Below are 13,251 nucleotides of genomic sequence, written 5' to 3'. Positions count from 1 at the left end.
TTGTCCCTTGTGTACTTAATTCTATGCACACTGAGTGCTCTCATTCATGGCAGTAGAACTCTTAATTTATAAACTAGCTCAAATATAAAGCTCACATATCATATAACATACATTCTGTATTTCATATATGAACAGGAAGAAAACTTTCACTATACCTACTGACAATGTGAGAAATTTAGAATTTTAGAGAAATTTAGAATACTAAAACTAGGAAGGCTGTGCTACTCAGCAGATCTGTAGGCTGAATGCATACAGATCTCCTTCTCAGAGAGGAGTTGTGCATGGATATTTTATGATTATAAGTCATAAAAAGCCAGAGCTGCATAAAGCATTGCCCAATAAAAATATAAAGTCACCTAAGGCATTAATTTCAGGATGGCTTTAGAGCTTTAGAACCGAGTCCCCTATTCTCCAGCTGAATTCTCTTTCATCAGAGCAGACCTCAGTGCAATACTGTACCCTGGAAATGTGCCAACAGCTTATTCCTAGTTAGGATATTGTCTCCGAGTTTGTGATGTTTAAATTGTGAATGAACATCCACACAAAAGAGCACGGAAGAGGAATCCTTGGGGGACCCAGGGAATAAAGTGGCATGATTTAGGGGTAGTGGAGAAAGAGGCCTGTCCTCTGCGATTAAAGCAGCCAGCACACCAGGAGGTATGCAAACACTTTGGTATTCACTTTCAAGCACTGAAATGCCTTGGCACTCAGCTGAATGACTCCATTCAGTTTAGTGGGAGTTTTGAAGCTAGTGGGTTAAGAAAATAGTCCTGAACTTCTGGTTTGCTAGTCACAAATAGGTGTGAGAGGGTGAACAGCCACTGCACTACAGCAGCCACCATGCCATAGCTTGTATTTCAATGGCCAAAGCTGATGTTTTCAGCCCACATGAAAACACGTTTTTAAGTATGTTAAGCAAACTCCAACCTAGATGTTACTTTTTCCCAATAGTGAAAAAGACATATTAGCATTGTCCCAGAGAACAAGGCCACATTCAGGTCAGGCCTCAGGCCTACCTCTTGGTCACACATGGGATGCAAATTGCTGTTGATCAAAAATCCTAGAATCCAGCCTCCCCACCCTAGCTGATGTATTTTCACAGCAGCAGGCTTCAGGTTTGCATCAGAAATCAGTTTCACACAGAAACATACCAAATTGTGATCAGATGATCATGCTATTGCTGCATCCATGTATCAGCTGCTGATACTGAAAACTCATTTTCTGTTTGGGATAAAGGAAAACCTTTGGAAATCATCTGTGATCCTGTAACTTTTCTGTCTTTCTACCAAATTAGCAGATCTCCCTAGTCTTTCTTGGCTCTTGATCCCAGTTTTAGCTCAGAGAGAAGTGGATGTGAAAACCTGCTGCCCTTCACTTAAACCAGCTTCTGTGAGAGAAGCCCAGCAGGCAAGAAGGAAGCTCTTTCCACTTTGTCCATGCATCTGACTTACCAGCTCTGGTCTTTGGTGGATCAGTGTCGACTTCAGTGGAGCTGCTCTCAGCTTATATCACTGTAAATGAGAAATGGAATAGCTTTTTACATTACCTCATTAGTAAGTCTAACTTCTTTATCTGTGGTTTTGTAATGGCATCTGAAATTTCAGAGAAGAGCAAAACAAAGGAGATAAAGACAGGAAAAGGGACAAAAGACAGGGACTTTCCAGCTCCATGGACATCTCTGCTCATTAGAGTTCCTCTAGCATGTACCTTTCTTTGTGTGCCATTGATGCCTTGGAGTGGCCATGTAGAGGCTAGACAGAGTTAAGAAAATAAAGTAGGTATTTATTAAAGGCCTTCAGTAGATACACCTTGGGCAGTGCAAAAGTCTCCCAGAGGCTACACCCCAGATGGACAGCAGCCCCCAGTTTCTAAGACAGATATAAGTTCGGTCTATTTGCATATCAGAGGTTAATTTTCCAATCATAGTTCCAGGTAATGAAGTCATATTCCCTGGGTTTGCTTCCTCCCCTGATTCACTTTTGTTTATACTTTTCAGGGCCTAAGGCAGAAGGTGTCCTTGGTTCTCAGGCCTGGCAGAATTGTTTTACCTGGCAAAAATATGAAGGCTACACCCCAGATGGACAACAGCCCCCAGTTTCTAAGACAGATATAAGTTCGGTCTATTTGCATATCAGAGGTTAATTTTCCAATCATAGTTCCAGGTAATGAAGTCATATTCCCTGGGTTTGCTTCCTCCCCTGATTCGCTTTTGTTTATACTTTTCAGGGCCTAAGGCAGAAGGTGTCCTTGGTTCTCAGGCCTGGCAGAATTGTTTTACCTGGCAAAAATATGAAGGGAGCTTACTAATACTCTATATGGAATTCAGAGTTATACACTAACTCAATACAGGATCTGAAAAATATAAAACCTAAAAACTTAAGGCATCACCATCACAAGAGAAACAGTCCCCAGTTCCCAGGAGTGGCTCATTCTGTTCAGTGCTGTTGGTCTCTGTATTAATCACCTGGAATGGCAACTGATATGCTTGCTGTGCCATATTTACCTCCTTAAAGAATCCCCCAAGGGAATAGAAGAGATCATCATGACTCAGGTTTTGCAGGAGGTGGAGGTAGGTCTCACCAGAGGTGGCCCAGATATGTGACACAGCACAGCATCTCACAGAGACAGTCACCAGGGTCTGGGAGACCTACATCCCTCAACTCCTAGAAGCCAAAGCAGCATTCCCTGCTGGGGTTTTCTGCAACACTTTTCATTCAGTGATGTATGTGATTATAAAAACTGTCCCAAGAGATGGAATTGCATGGCCACATGTACCAACAGAGATGGCATCTGCTCTGGCATTAGAAAGATTTGTGGTTTAAAGCTTAACTAGGAAACATACCTCATTGTTTCAAGACAGGACTCTCATTTTAGATCTAAATATAGGTACCATATGTTCCCACACACAAGCACTGCCTTCTCTCACTGTTATTACTGCAAAAGACTGTTGCCAGAAATGGTATCTTGCAGAAGTGAGGTCAGAGAAGAATGCTGTGTGCGTGATGAAATGAATCCCACATCAAACATGCTTTCCAAGTCAACTGCATAGTCAGGCATTGGAGAGGGCTGCCTAGGGAAGCTGTGGGTTTAATTAAAAGTTGTGCAGATGTCTTTCAGGAATGGTTGCCCTGTGCTTAATATCATTTGAGACCAAAAGAATGAACTAACTGGCCTCTGCAAATCCTCCTCACTACTGTGTTTTCATGTTTTCTAACTAAATATTTATGATTCTGGATTTAGGCACCAATATTTTTAGTGGTATGGTTTTGAGAGTCTATCATCAGATGAAAGAAATCTTCATGAAAATTAGTTGGGCAGTAAACAAGGGGGGGTCTGATTCTGAATGCCTATGTGAGATGAGAAGTTTATCAAGAAAACTTAGAATATTTTGTGATGCCACCTAATATATATATATTTTTTTGTAGAGGGCAAGCCAAGAAAAGGTGTGACATATCCATCAACTCTTGAATATTCTTCTTCAAAAAGTACAGCTGTTAAATCAGGCAAGTATTTGTGACTGACTATCCCTTACATCCATTCACAACTATCTGTCATAGCTTCTCAGTTGTACAATACAAAGACATAACTGTTCAGAGGCAGAAGTTCATGCATCCATTAGCATGTAATCCAAATCACTCATGGTATTTTTTTTATCTTAAGCATATGGAAATCATCTCAGACAATTTCTATTTTTTGGTCATAACGTTTCACAGACTTCCGTTTCCAAATAATCTCCCCCTTGCTTTAGATCTGTTACTGAATGTGATGGTGTACTGGTTATATGCAAGCATTTGAGGTTATACATGTTGGTTTTCTCCTAATGTGTTACTCATGTTATCTCTTGGGATAGTCAGTGCTGAGAGTATAATATTAAATAGTAATATAATACAAATTAAAGAGACAGTAATGCACAGCAGCTTTAATAAGAATGCTACAATAAAGAAATACTCTGTATAATCATTTTAGTCAGCATCCTACTCTGTAAGACTCAACTCAGTTTAAATAATTTAGTTGTTTGAAGAGGTCTTTGATCAAGTTTCACACAGGTGGGTAGCTGACATTCAAGTGCACATGGATTACCTCTATCACTGAAATGACACTTGGATTTGCTCCCTGTTGCAGCTATGTAAGGTTCAGACTCTTCCTTGGGGATGCAAACTAAAAGAAAATTAACGTCCCATACTACAGTGCACTTCCCTTACACAGTCCTTTTGCTGATTGCTGAGCCTGAGCCTTCCTGGGCATATGCACTGTGAGCTGTGGTATAAGGAAGCATGCTGTATCTTCATGAACTTAAATGCCTGGCATTGGGTGCATTCATCCAAGACCCAGAGAGGTTACTTGGAGACCTACTCTTCTCCTGTACATTATTGTTTGGTCCTTGGAAGAAAAGTACAGGGCTCTTTTCTCACAGAAACATAGAATCATCATGGTCAGAAAAGGTCATCAAGTACAACTCAGCACTCAAGCACTCAAGTTTATCATAACCATGTCCTTAAGTGCCACATCTATGCATCTTTCAAATAGCTCCAGGGATGGTAACTTCATCACTTCCCTGGAAAGCCTGCTTCAATGCTTGACAACATTTTCTGAGTTGAAAAGATATTAGGAAAAATTCTTTCTAATATCCAGTCTAAACCTCCCTTGGAGAAACCTGAGGCCATTTCCTCTTGACTGACCCCCACTTGTGTACAACCTTCTTTCAGGTACTTGTAGAGAGCCATTAAGTCCCCTCTGAGCCTTGGGGTTTTTTTTCCAGGCTAGAACAACTGAGTTCCCTTAGCTGCTCCTCATAAGACTTGTGCTCCAGCCCCTTCACCAGCTTCAGTTTTATATTTTCATATTTATATTTTCACTTAAACAAAAGCAAATTTAAATCTCAAAGCTGTAGTTGTTCAGACCAAATATGTGTCGCTCAGTTCCATGCCTTTAATTTGTAATCCCTTTGCATTTACAATCAAATAGGCACAGATTTGTATATTTCTTGACCACATATGCAGAAAATACTTGACCCAAACATTATGCTCTACTAGAAGGGAGGGCAATACCTTAGGAATCTTGACTTTTTCTGAGAAATATTTGTTAAGTCACAGCTCATCATTCCCAACTGGAGCCACACTTGAAATATCAGCCCAAACATTTCAGAGCAGACTAGAGACAATCACAGCCAGAACTGATCTTAGCAGGCTGTAAGCAATGGCCTCTTCCACCAGTGCCAAAAGCCATGCAATATAAGAATCAGTTTGGAAATGGGGAGCATCATCAGTCAGGGTCTGTCACACAAACGAAATACCAGGAGCTTGTTCCTGCAGCAAACCAAAGGCACAAGTCTTCACTTTGTTCCTGAATCAAACAGTGTGAATAAAATGCCAGTATTCTAACAACAAAGACAGTGCATTAATGCAGAGAAAGTCCATGATTATCAGAGGAGCAGGCAGCTGTTATATCAAACCCAATGTCACCACCTGATTTTGCCCAGCCTTGTCCCTCAGGTAGCAAAGAGATCCATTGTTCACAATCTATCTTCCTCAAGCCCTGCTTGGCCCTATCAGCCCTCCTTAGATCTGCCACCTCAACTCAGCCATTTTAGCTGTTCTCTGTCAGAAACAGCTTGTGTTTAAGATAAAATTCTCTGTAATATGCAACCAGGGCCATCTTGTGAAAGAGAATTTCCTACTTACTTTTTAATATTAAAAAAAGGAACTTTTTTCTTTTAATTTTAATTACAGAGACCACACTGTTAATTTTGATACTAAATCCGTTATCTGCAGGAGGCAAAAGCCTCCGTTGAGTATTATACTCACTGCTGTCAGATTAACAAAAAATCCTGCTTCATACCTGATCAGCTGTCAGAGATGCAATTTTAGTCCTCATCCCAGAGATGCCAGAGATTCATAGTCCCTGACATTTCTTTAAATGCTCCTGGTGGATACAGCGCTTCTCAAATTCTGGGCATGGCAAGAAAAGCCTTCCCAAAATTGTAACTCTTCACAGCTGCTCAAAACTATTAAAAGATGTATAGAAAAAACAGTACTAAATTTTAGGAAAACATTAACACTGCAGTAAATTCTCAAACAGTTTGATGCTGCCAAAAGAGCCAGAGAATAATAATTAAAAAAATAATAAAAAAAGAGGAAGAAGAAAATCCTCTGATAGATAAAAAAGCAGAAGCAGATCATTTTGTGAGGTAGCAGTAAATAAACTATAATAAGTATTCCAAGTTTATTGACGTCTCTGGGTCTTAGAAATAAAAAAAGAATTAAAAAAATCTCCCTTTTCATTTTAAGCCAGTCCATGGCTTAGATTTGGCCCCATAATGATCTCAAAATGTCAGGCAAGAAAAAAATACATCTGAATATGAATTAGTGACTGTAAGACTGCACATTAGCAAGTATTTCCCAAACAATACTACGCACATCATGACACTGGTTCTCAGAACATGCTACTACACAAAGGAAAAAAACATATGATGCATTAAAACTTATGAGTATTGGCTTACTGGTGGCAAACCCCCATACTTCTCGCTCACTTCAGAAATTCTATTGATACTGGGGATGTAAAAATGCCAAAGTTCATCATGGAAGGTAGGGGGTGACCCCTCCCTAGCCATGGCTTTTTCCCAGTAGGTGATAAAGCTCTGATTGGACTGCCAAACCGACCTAATGGCATGTGACAGGATGCCTTCCTTTGGGGACTGATAATCTCTAAATGGGAGACTTGAAATTATTTTCTTTACAGAGCTGCCTTTTCTAATGTGCTCAATTTTGCTTCAGAGCCTAAAAAACCAGAGCAAGACCTAAAAGGTACGAAGAGTGCAGACACCACTAACACATCTGAAAAAGCATCAGATCAAGGTAAGGGCTGGGGATCCTGGTGCTCTTTACAGTATCCAACCCACCTAATCTGCCTGTGGGTGCTTGCAGGGAGCTTTTTGATACTGGTTACACAGACAGCTTTACCTCCTCCATCCAATCTCCTCTCCACAGCCCCCTTCCCACCAAACCCAACTGAAATAGAGCTCGAAGGGCTTCTGCTAATTCAGAGAAGAGGGCACCCACAGAGTTTCATTTCTGCATGTGCTTTGGATGAGTTCAGGTTTTGTGAACTTGAAAATCTTGCATTATGGTTCTTGGCAATCTCCTGTGCACGGCACGTGCCCTTTGAAGATGCTGTGAAAGAGAGGGGTACCCTGCCCGCAGGAGCACTGGGAACAGCTTCCTCTTGTGTTAAAGGATCCATGAGAAACCCAGCCAACATGCACCAAGGCAACAGCTTTTCTTTGCTCTTACTATGCTGCTTCCTCAGGTTTTCTACTAATGCTGTTAGCTTCCAGCTTCCTTGCTCCTCACAGACTGGGGTATAAAGCTGGCCAGTGTGCCTGCTCCCTACTCCAGCAGCACAGGATCACAGGGGAAGACTCACTGTGTCCTCTGTTTTCTTTCTGTTAGCACAGTTTCATGGAGCAGTGCACTGTTCGGCCCAAAAAGAGCCATTCATGCTGATTTTTCAGCTGAGTTGTTTTGTTTTTCTTCTGAGCCCTCTTTCAGCATTATTCCATTAAAACTGTCTGAGATTGGAGTTTTTCACTGCCTAGCATTAGGTGATAATTAATCCACCAGACAGTTTCACAACGATGCCTTCCAAGAGGAGAACATCCAGAAATAGCAGTAGAACACAAGCTTGTGTTGTGTAGCAGTGAATAGAGTGTGCACCATTCCCTTTCAATGTAAACAGTGTGTCAGGCCATCCCCAGGGCTATGGGAAGGGAGGAAAGGAACAAGACCAAGGTTAACACTGAATATATTTTAGGGCAGTTTTTTGTAGCCAGATGGAAAAGATAACAGTGAAGAACCTTTTTTAAGAAAATGACTTGGAAGAATCTAAGCTTGTTGACTATTTTTATAAGGATATTTAGGATGTATATTTTGCAACTAAAATTGTCACTGTTCTCACAACAGATGATACATTTTAAAAGTAGTAGCAACTGTGAGATGAGTCAATCTTAGATGAGATTGGCACCTTCCAGGTGGTGATCTTCCCCATTCTCCTCAGCCAAAGCCCTGATGCTCCCTATTCTGGCTCTGACCCTCTCCCCCATATCATCTTTAACTAAAAGTTGTCTTTCTGTCAAAAATATTTCAGTGCTGCAATTTCTTTCTGGTCTATGACTCAGATAGGCCATCTTTACTACCAGATGCCAGCTGATTTCCATTTATATGGGCCTTCTAAGTGCTTAATTACACTGAGAAAAGGCGATGCCAAAACAGAATCTGCAACTGGCTGGTTGAACCATTTCATAGGTCTGAGACATCTGTCATTTTGACAAATGTTCCTGGCCAAAGCCGAATAGTGTAGGGGGAACATTAATGCTGCAACAGGCTGTTGTCAGCACCCTCTGAGAGCAGAGTGTCACGGAGGCACCTGCACTACACATCCACAATGAAGGCACTAATGGCTCCACAGATAAGGGTGCTTGTAGGCATCCTGAGGAGAATGCCAGTTTCTGGGTTGCCTTAAACATTGAGTGCTGCTGCTGCCACTCCCATACATGTCCCACATCCAGCCACAGTGATGTGTCAATGTTCCTACAGGGGACACAGTCCGCAAAGAGTATCAGACAACTCCGGTGCCGACCCCAGCCACACAAATGGCCACCACAACCCCCACACCAACGGCCACGACGATGGATCCTTCCACCACAGTGCCACAGCCAACCACAACACCTGCAGCAACCAGAACCACAGCACCTCCAGCCAAGACGAGACCTGGACTGCACAGGGTCAGAGATATGGGTCAGTAGTTTGCATTGCTTTCGTCTAGACTGACAGCTCTCCTAAAATTTAAGGAACAAGCTGTAGAGCTGGATATACCATGATTTAGAGGATCATGAGTTCAATAATTCAATGTAGAAATACTAGGAGTGGAAAAAAAAATATGTAAGTCCAGCAGACCAATTCATGTGAGAGTAAGCTCTCCATCCCCAAATGCCTGTGATGATTTTCAGGTATAGAAGTCAATAAATAGTTCTTTGATTCTCACATCTAGACTGAGAGATCAACAGACAGGTGAAGACTCATTTTAGAATTAATTTTGGGATAACTTTCGATAGATTAAAGCTGTAATATATTTTTTGTAACAGCTTTTGAATTTTTAAGGAATTTGTGAATTGTGTAGGAATTCTCATCCTTTTTTTCCACACCCGATTTTCCTTATTCTTTTCTTCTTTAATTTATTATTATTCATTAGCATTGTGGGGATTTGCTTCAACAGCTGAAAACTAAAATGTCTTATTTTTAGGTTCTAGCAGTGTCCACCCAGCATATGCATCTGTGGTAGCGGCAGCAGCAAGTAAGTATGGTGAAGTAAGTAAGTATGCCACAAGGCATGCAGCACAGTGTGTTTTAGGGCAGCAATGATTCAATAAACTTTCAAGCCTCAGCAAACCCAATGACTGAATCCAAGTTTGGATTTAAATTGAAAAAACAGACGCTTGTCCTGAATGTCAAAGATGCTAATCACCCACAGTTCTGAGGAAGCGTTTCTAGTGAGTATCTGCCCATTTCAGCTGTGACAAAAGCAGGGTTTTGCAAAACTTGAGACAAAGATTTTGCTGTTTGAATCATGTTTTTCCTATTACTTCCTTGACGCACTCTTTCAAAGGGAGGCTTGATTTAGTTTTAAAATACACAATGCAGAGGGCTGCAGAGCCATCTAAGCTTAGTGCTGAAAGCTCTGAAATGCTGACATACTTAGTTAAAGCACTCTTCTCTCAAAAATCTCAGGCTGTGGTTCTGAGGCTGGCATACATGTGATGTTATTCCTGGCTTGCCACTTGTTACTGACAGCAGAATGGCGGCTGCTCAGAGCTCTGCCTCTCAGTCCAGGAGCCTTCTCCTGATCCAGCCCACAGCCTGCAATGCAAGTGTATAGAGGTGTTTTTCCATACACTGTGCAATTGCTCAGCTGTGCAGGCAAGAAAAGGAGAATATTTTCAACTGTTTGAAAGGTTCTGAGTGTGGGGATATGATTGGTTTTGAGTGAAAAGGGAGCTGGGCTATCATTAGCTTTCATGCTCCGTAGCTATTTCTGAGTGCTTTCAACTCAGCTTTCCTCTCACATTACTTCAGTCATCCCCAGAGCCAAGCAATTCACAGCCAAGAACATGGCAGGGCAAGTATCTTTTGGGTAATTCAGGTCTTGAGGGGAAGCACAATTAAGTAAAATTTAGTTGTGAGTACAGAATAAAAGCAGGGGCTGGAAGGGTTAATCATATCAAGTCAAATATTCATGTAGATATGTGCATTGCAGGATTTACAGAAGTGACCACACAATTCAAAAGGGTTTAAATTCTGTGGAAATCTGCATCATTCAGTACCTAATGTGCCTGTTAACTTGATTCTGCTTGTTGCTTTCTTTTCTATTTCCTATTCCCACAGGCTAATCACAGAAGAGGTCTTTACTGTCTTTCCTAGCAAATAGGAAACGCTGTTTGAGGTTCCCCAGTCAGGAAGAGATGTGTGTTGAAAGTAAAATTTTGGCAGCACTGAAATCAGTGGGAAGGTGGCGTTTGCTTTAATAAGATGAGTAATTTAGTAAAAAAATTTAAAACAAACTCCAAACAAAACAAACAAAAAAAAAAACCAAACAAACCCAAAAACTTCTCAATTTTTCAATTGTTTTCAGTAGCCACTTAATTGTAATTTGGATCCATATTTCTTCACAATTTTCTTTACTGAAATTCTAAGCATAAATTAATTACCAAAATATTAAAGTAATCAGAGCTAAGAACAGGTTATTGTGACCTGGAGTGGTAGAGACCCACTTCTGATTTCAGAGATTACATTTCTAGGATTATGTCCAGCATGTCAGTACCTCATACTCCTGAATTCTCCTGACCCCTTCCTGATTCTGAAAGAGAAGAGCTGGACAAATTAAAAAATACAGAAATTACAAATGCAGTTTTGATGTCATGATCATACATAAAGTCGTTTTCTCTGTCTGAGGAGCCTCTAGGACCCACTGCTATCATTCAGTGTTTCTGGTTGTTGGTATTAATCAGAATTTGGCATGACTGAACAGAATCAGATGTTCTCCTGTCCATCCTGGCTCACAGACACTCACAGATCTACCTCTCATCATGCATTGGTAGTTTGCCTGCAAAACACACCTCAAAAGTAAACAGCTATGAAACAGCACAGTCAGAATGAACACATCCTTTCCATTTCCAGCCACTGGCACTGGCAATAGTTCACAGGAGCAAAAGAAAAGCAGGACTTGCAGATTAGAGCATGAGAGCAAGGGCAAAACTGCTGCTCTAGTTCTTGCTGTTCTTTCACCTTTGTCTTCTGCTTGTCAAAGACAGAGTAACATAAAAAATAATGGAGACCCTGCTCCATTGCCAGACCCCTGCTTGAAAGACTTGATGCGTCAAAACTGCTAAATGAAAACCCTGATGTGATTACTGTGTCATATGACAGCTGGTCCCTGCCTGCCCTACTAGGGCTTCTGCCTCTGTCCAACAGCAATTGTCCCAGCACACTCCCAAGGGCCACAGGCTCACCTGCTCTCCCCCATCCCAGCTCCTCGAGCAATCCTCTCTTGCACAGCAGTTTGGACCCTAGAAGAGGCTTGGGTCTAATCCAGTGCTTCTGTGAGCACTACAATCATAAATCATGTCATGATCCTTGGTGCCATGTTGAAGCACTGTGCTGGCAGCCAAGCATCAGGCAGCAATTGCCTGGGTGTCGTCAGGTGAGGTGCTTTCCTGCCCTCTGTGTCCAGATGGGGTCAATGGCTGCATCTATTTTCAAACAGGGACTCTAAGCTGGGCACTGCCTACCATGGTACACTACACAGACTTCATTCCCAGCTGAGACTTAATAGGGCAGTAAACAGAAAAGTATTGAAAGGACATGAGACAGTGGTAGTGTAAGAGAGGGCATTGAAAGCTCTTCTTCAACAGGAAGACCAGTAGGGCTCATGCCTTCAGGAAGCACTGGACAAACATTCCATCCTGGCACCAGGGAGAACAGCTGGTGTTTATTTTTGGATGCTGCCTTTCTCCCCAAGTTATTCCTGACTACTTAACCTATCAAGGGTGCTGACCAAAGTGCACATGGCCAAGCATATTTTGTGCACAGAGTAGCTCCTTTTATTGTCAAATCAGTTCTCATTATTCACAAGGTTCACTCTAAACTGCACTTAAACTACTGTTCTCATCATTTCCTGCCTCCATGCCTCCCTGCTCACCACAGAACTTGCCAACCAAGTTCTCTGCTGCACTACTTTGATTTTTGACCCAGTTCTTGGAATTTGCCTGGGGCTGTCTATCCCCAGTCCTGTTCAGCCTCCAGCTTGCACAGAGCTCTGTCCTAATGAACACATATTCCCATGCCACAGCCTCACTGGCACCTCAGATTTGAAGGAAGAACAAGCCTTGCAACCTGGAAGTGCAATTCCAATTTTTCCTCCTCTAGCACCACCATGTTTGCCATGGCCAACAAAAGCATGGCAGGAAGCAGCTTACTGCAGGGATGGGGGTAATGTGCCTTTGGGACCTACAGCAAGAGGGAGCAGCTCTGTGGCCCAGCACAGTCAAAAGGTGCATAGAGAGAAATACACATTGCTAACATCAAATTAAAATTTAAAAGTGCCATAAAATACTTGGATACTGAGGTAATCTCTCCTTTACCCTCTTGTACTCTGTTTCCACTGACCTTGTAAAGAGTGTTAGATACATATTGGGGCTCAGTCATGGCAAACATGAGACAAGGGCAGTTCTGAGACTCAGAGTTAATTTTCTACCACCACTTTGGCACAATATTGATCTCCCGTGTGTAAAGCCTGCCCTGCACAATCCCATACAACACAGGCTGCTGCACACACAGATTTTTCCCTCTGAAATCTGAATACTCAGCCTGGTATAGCTGTGGTCCATCTGGAGCCTTACAAGCTTAGAGTTTAAAAGCCTTGCCAGTTTTGGCAGATGAGCCCATTACTTCCATAAACAGGATCTCTTTGGCATCTGGAGTTTACAAGGTCTCTCAGGACAGCTCCTAGAAATCTCATCAAATGGCTTCTAGTGGCCTGGAAGGTTCAAGTTTGGGTCAAACACAAGCTGCTTACTGTCACCTAATTTTGCAATGTCAAGCTCTCAAGGAGCAGCAATTCCTGTTTTCTGAGACAACCATTCAAAATGGTCTCATTGATGACATCTTATTGATAAAATAACCTCCTGGGCTCCTGCCAGTG

At 41.9% G+C, this 13,251-nt stretch overlaps 1 protein-coding gene across 4 annotated transcripts in view; it reads left to right on the top strand.

The window, feature by feature from the left end:
* The window catches only part of VIT (vitrin), a 51,699-nt gene that overhangs the window by 21,103 nt on the left and 17,345 nt on the right, over positions 1 to 13,251 (top strand). For all 4 annotated transcript variants that reach the window (XM_039719050.1, XM_039719053.1, XM_039719051.1 and 1 more), the window contains exons 6-9: positions 3,426 to 3,503; positions 6,774 to 6,854; positions 8,592 to 8,792; positions 9,298 to 9,348. In XM_039719050.1, coding sequence (XP_039574984.1) covers positions 3,426 to 3,503; positions 6,774 to 6,854; positions 8,592 to 8,792; positions 9,298 to 9,348 — 411 coding nt within the window. The remainder of the gene's footprint in view (positions 1 to 3,425; positions 3,504 to 6,773; positions 6,855 to 8,591; positions 8,793 to 9,297; positions 9,349 to 13,251) is intronic.

This window comes from Passer montanus, unplaced genomic scaffold (assembly GCF_014805655.1).
Source record: "Passer montanus isolate IOZ18808 unplaced genomic scaffold, ASM1480565v1 scaffold40, whole genome shotgun sequence".
In the NCBI taxonomy this organism is placed as follows: Eukaryota; Metazoa; Chordata; class Aves; order Passeriformes; family Passeridae; genus Passer; species Passer montanus.
Note: the sequence above shows the minus strand (reverse complement) of the source record. Positions and strands in the feature narration are given on the sequence as shown.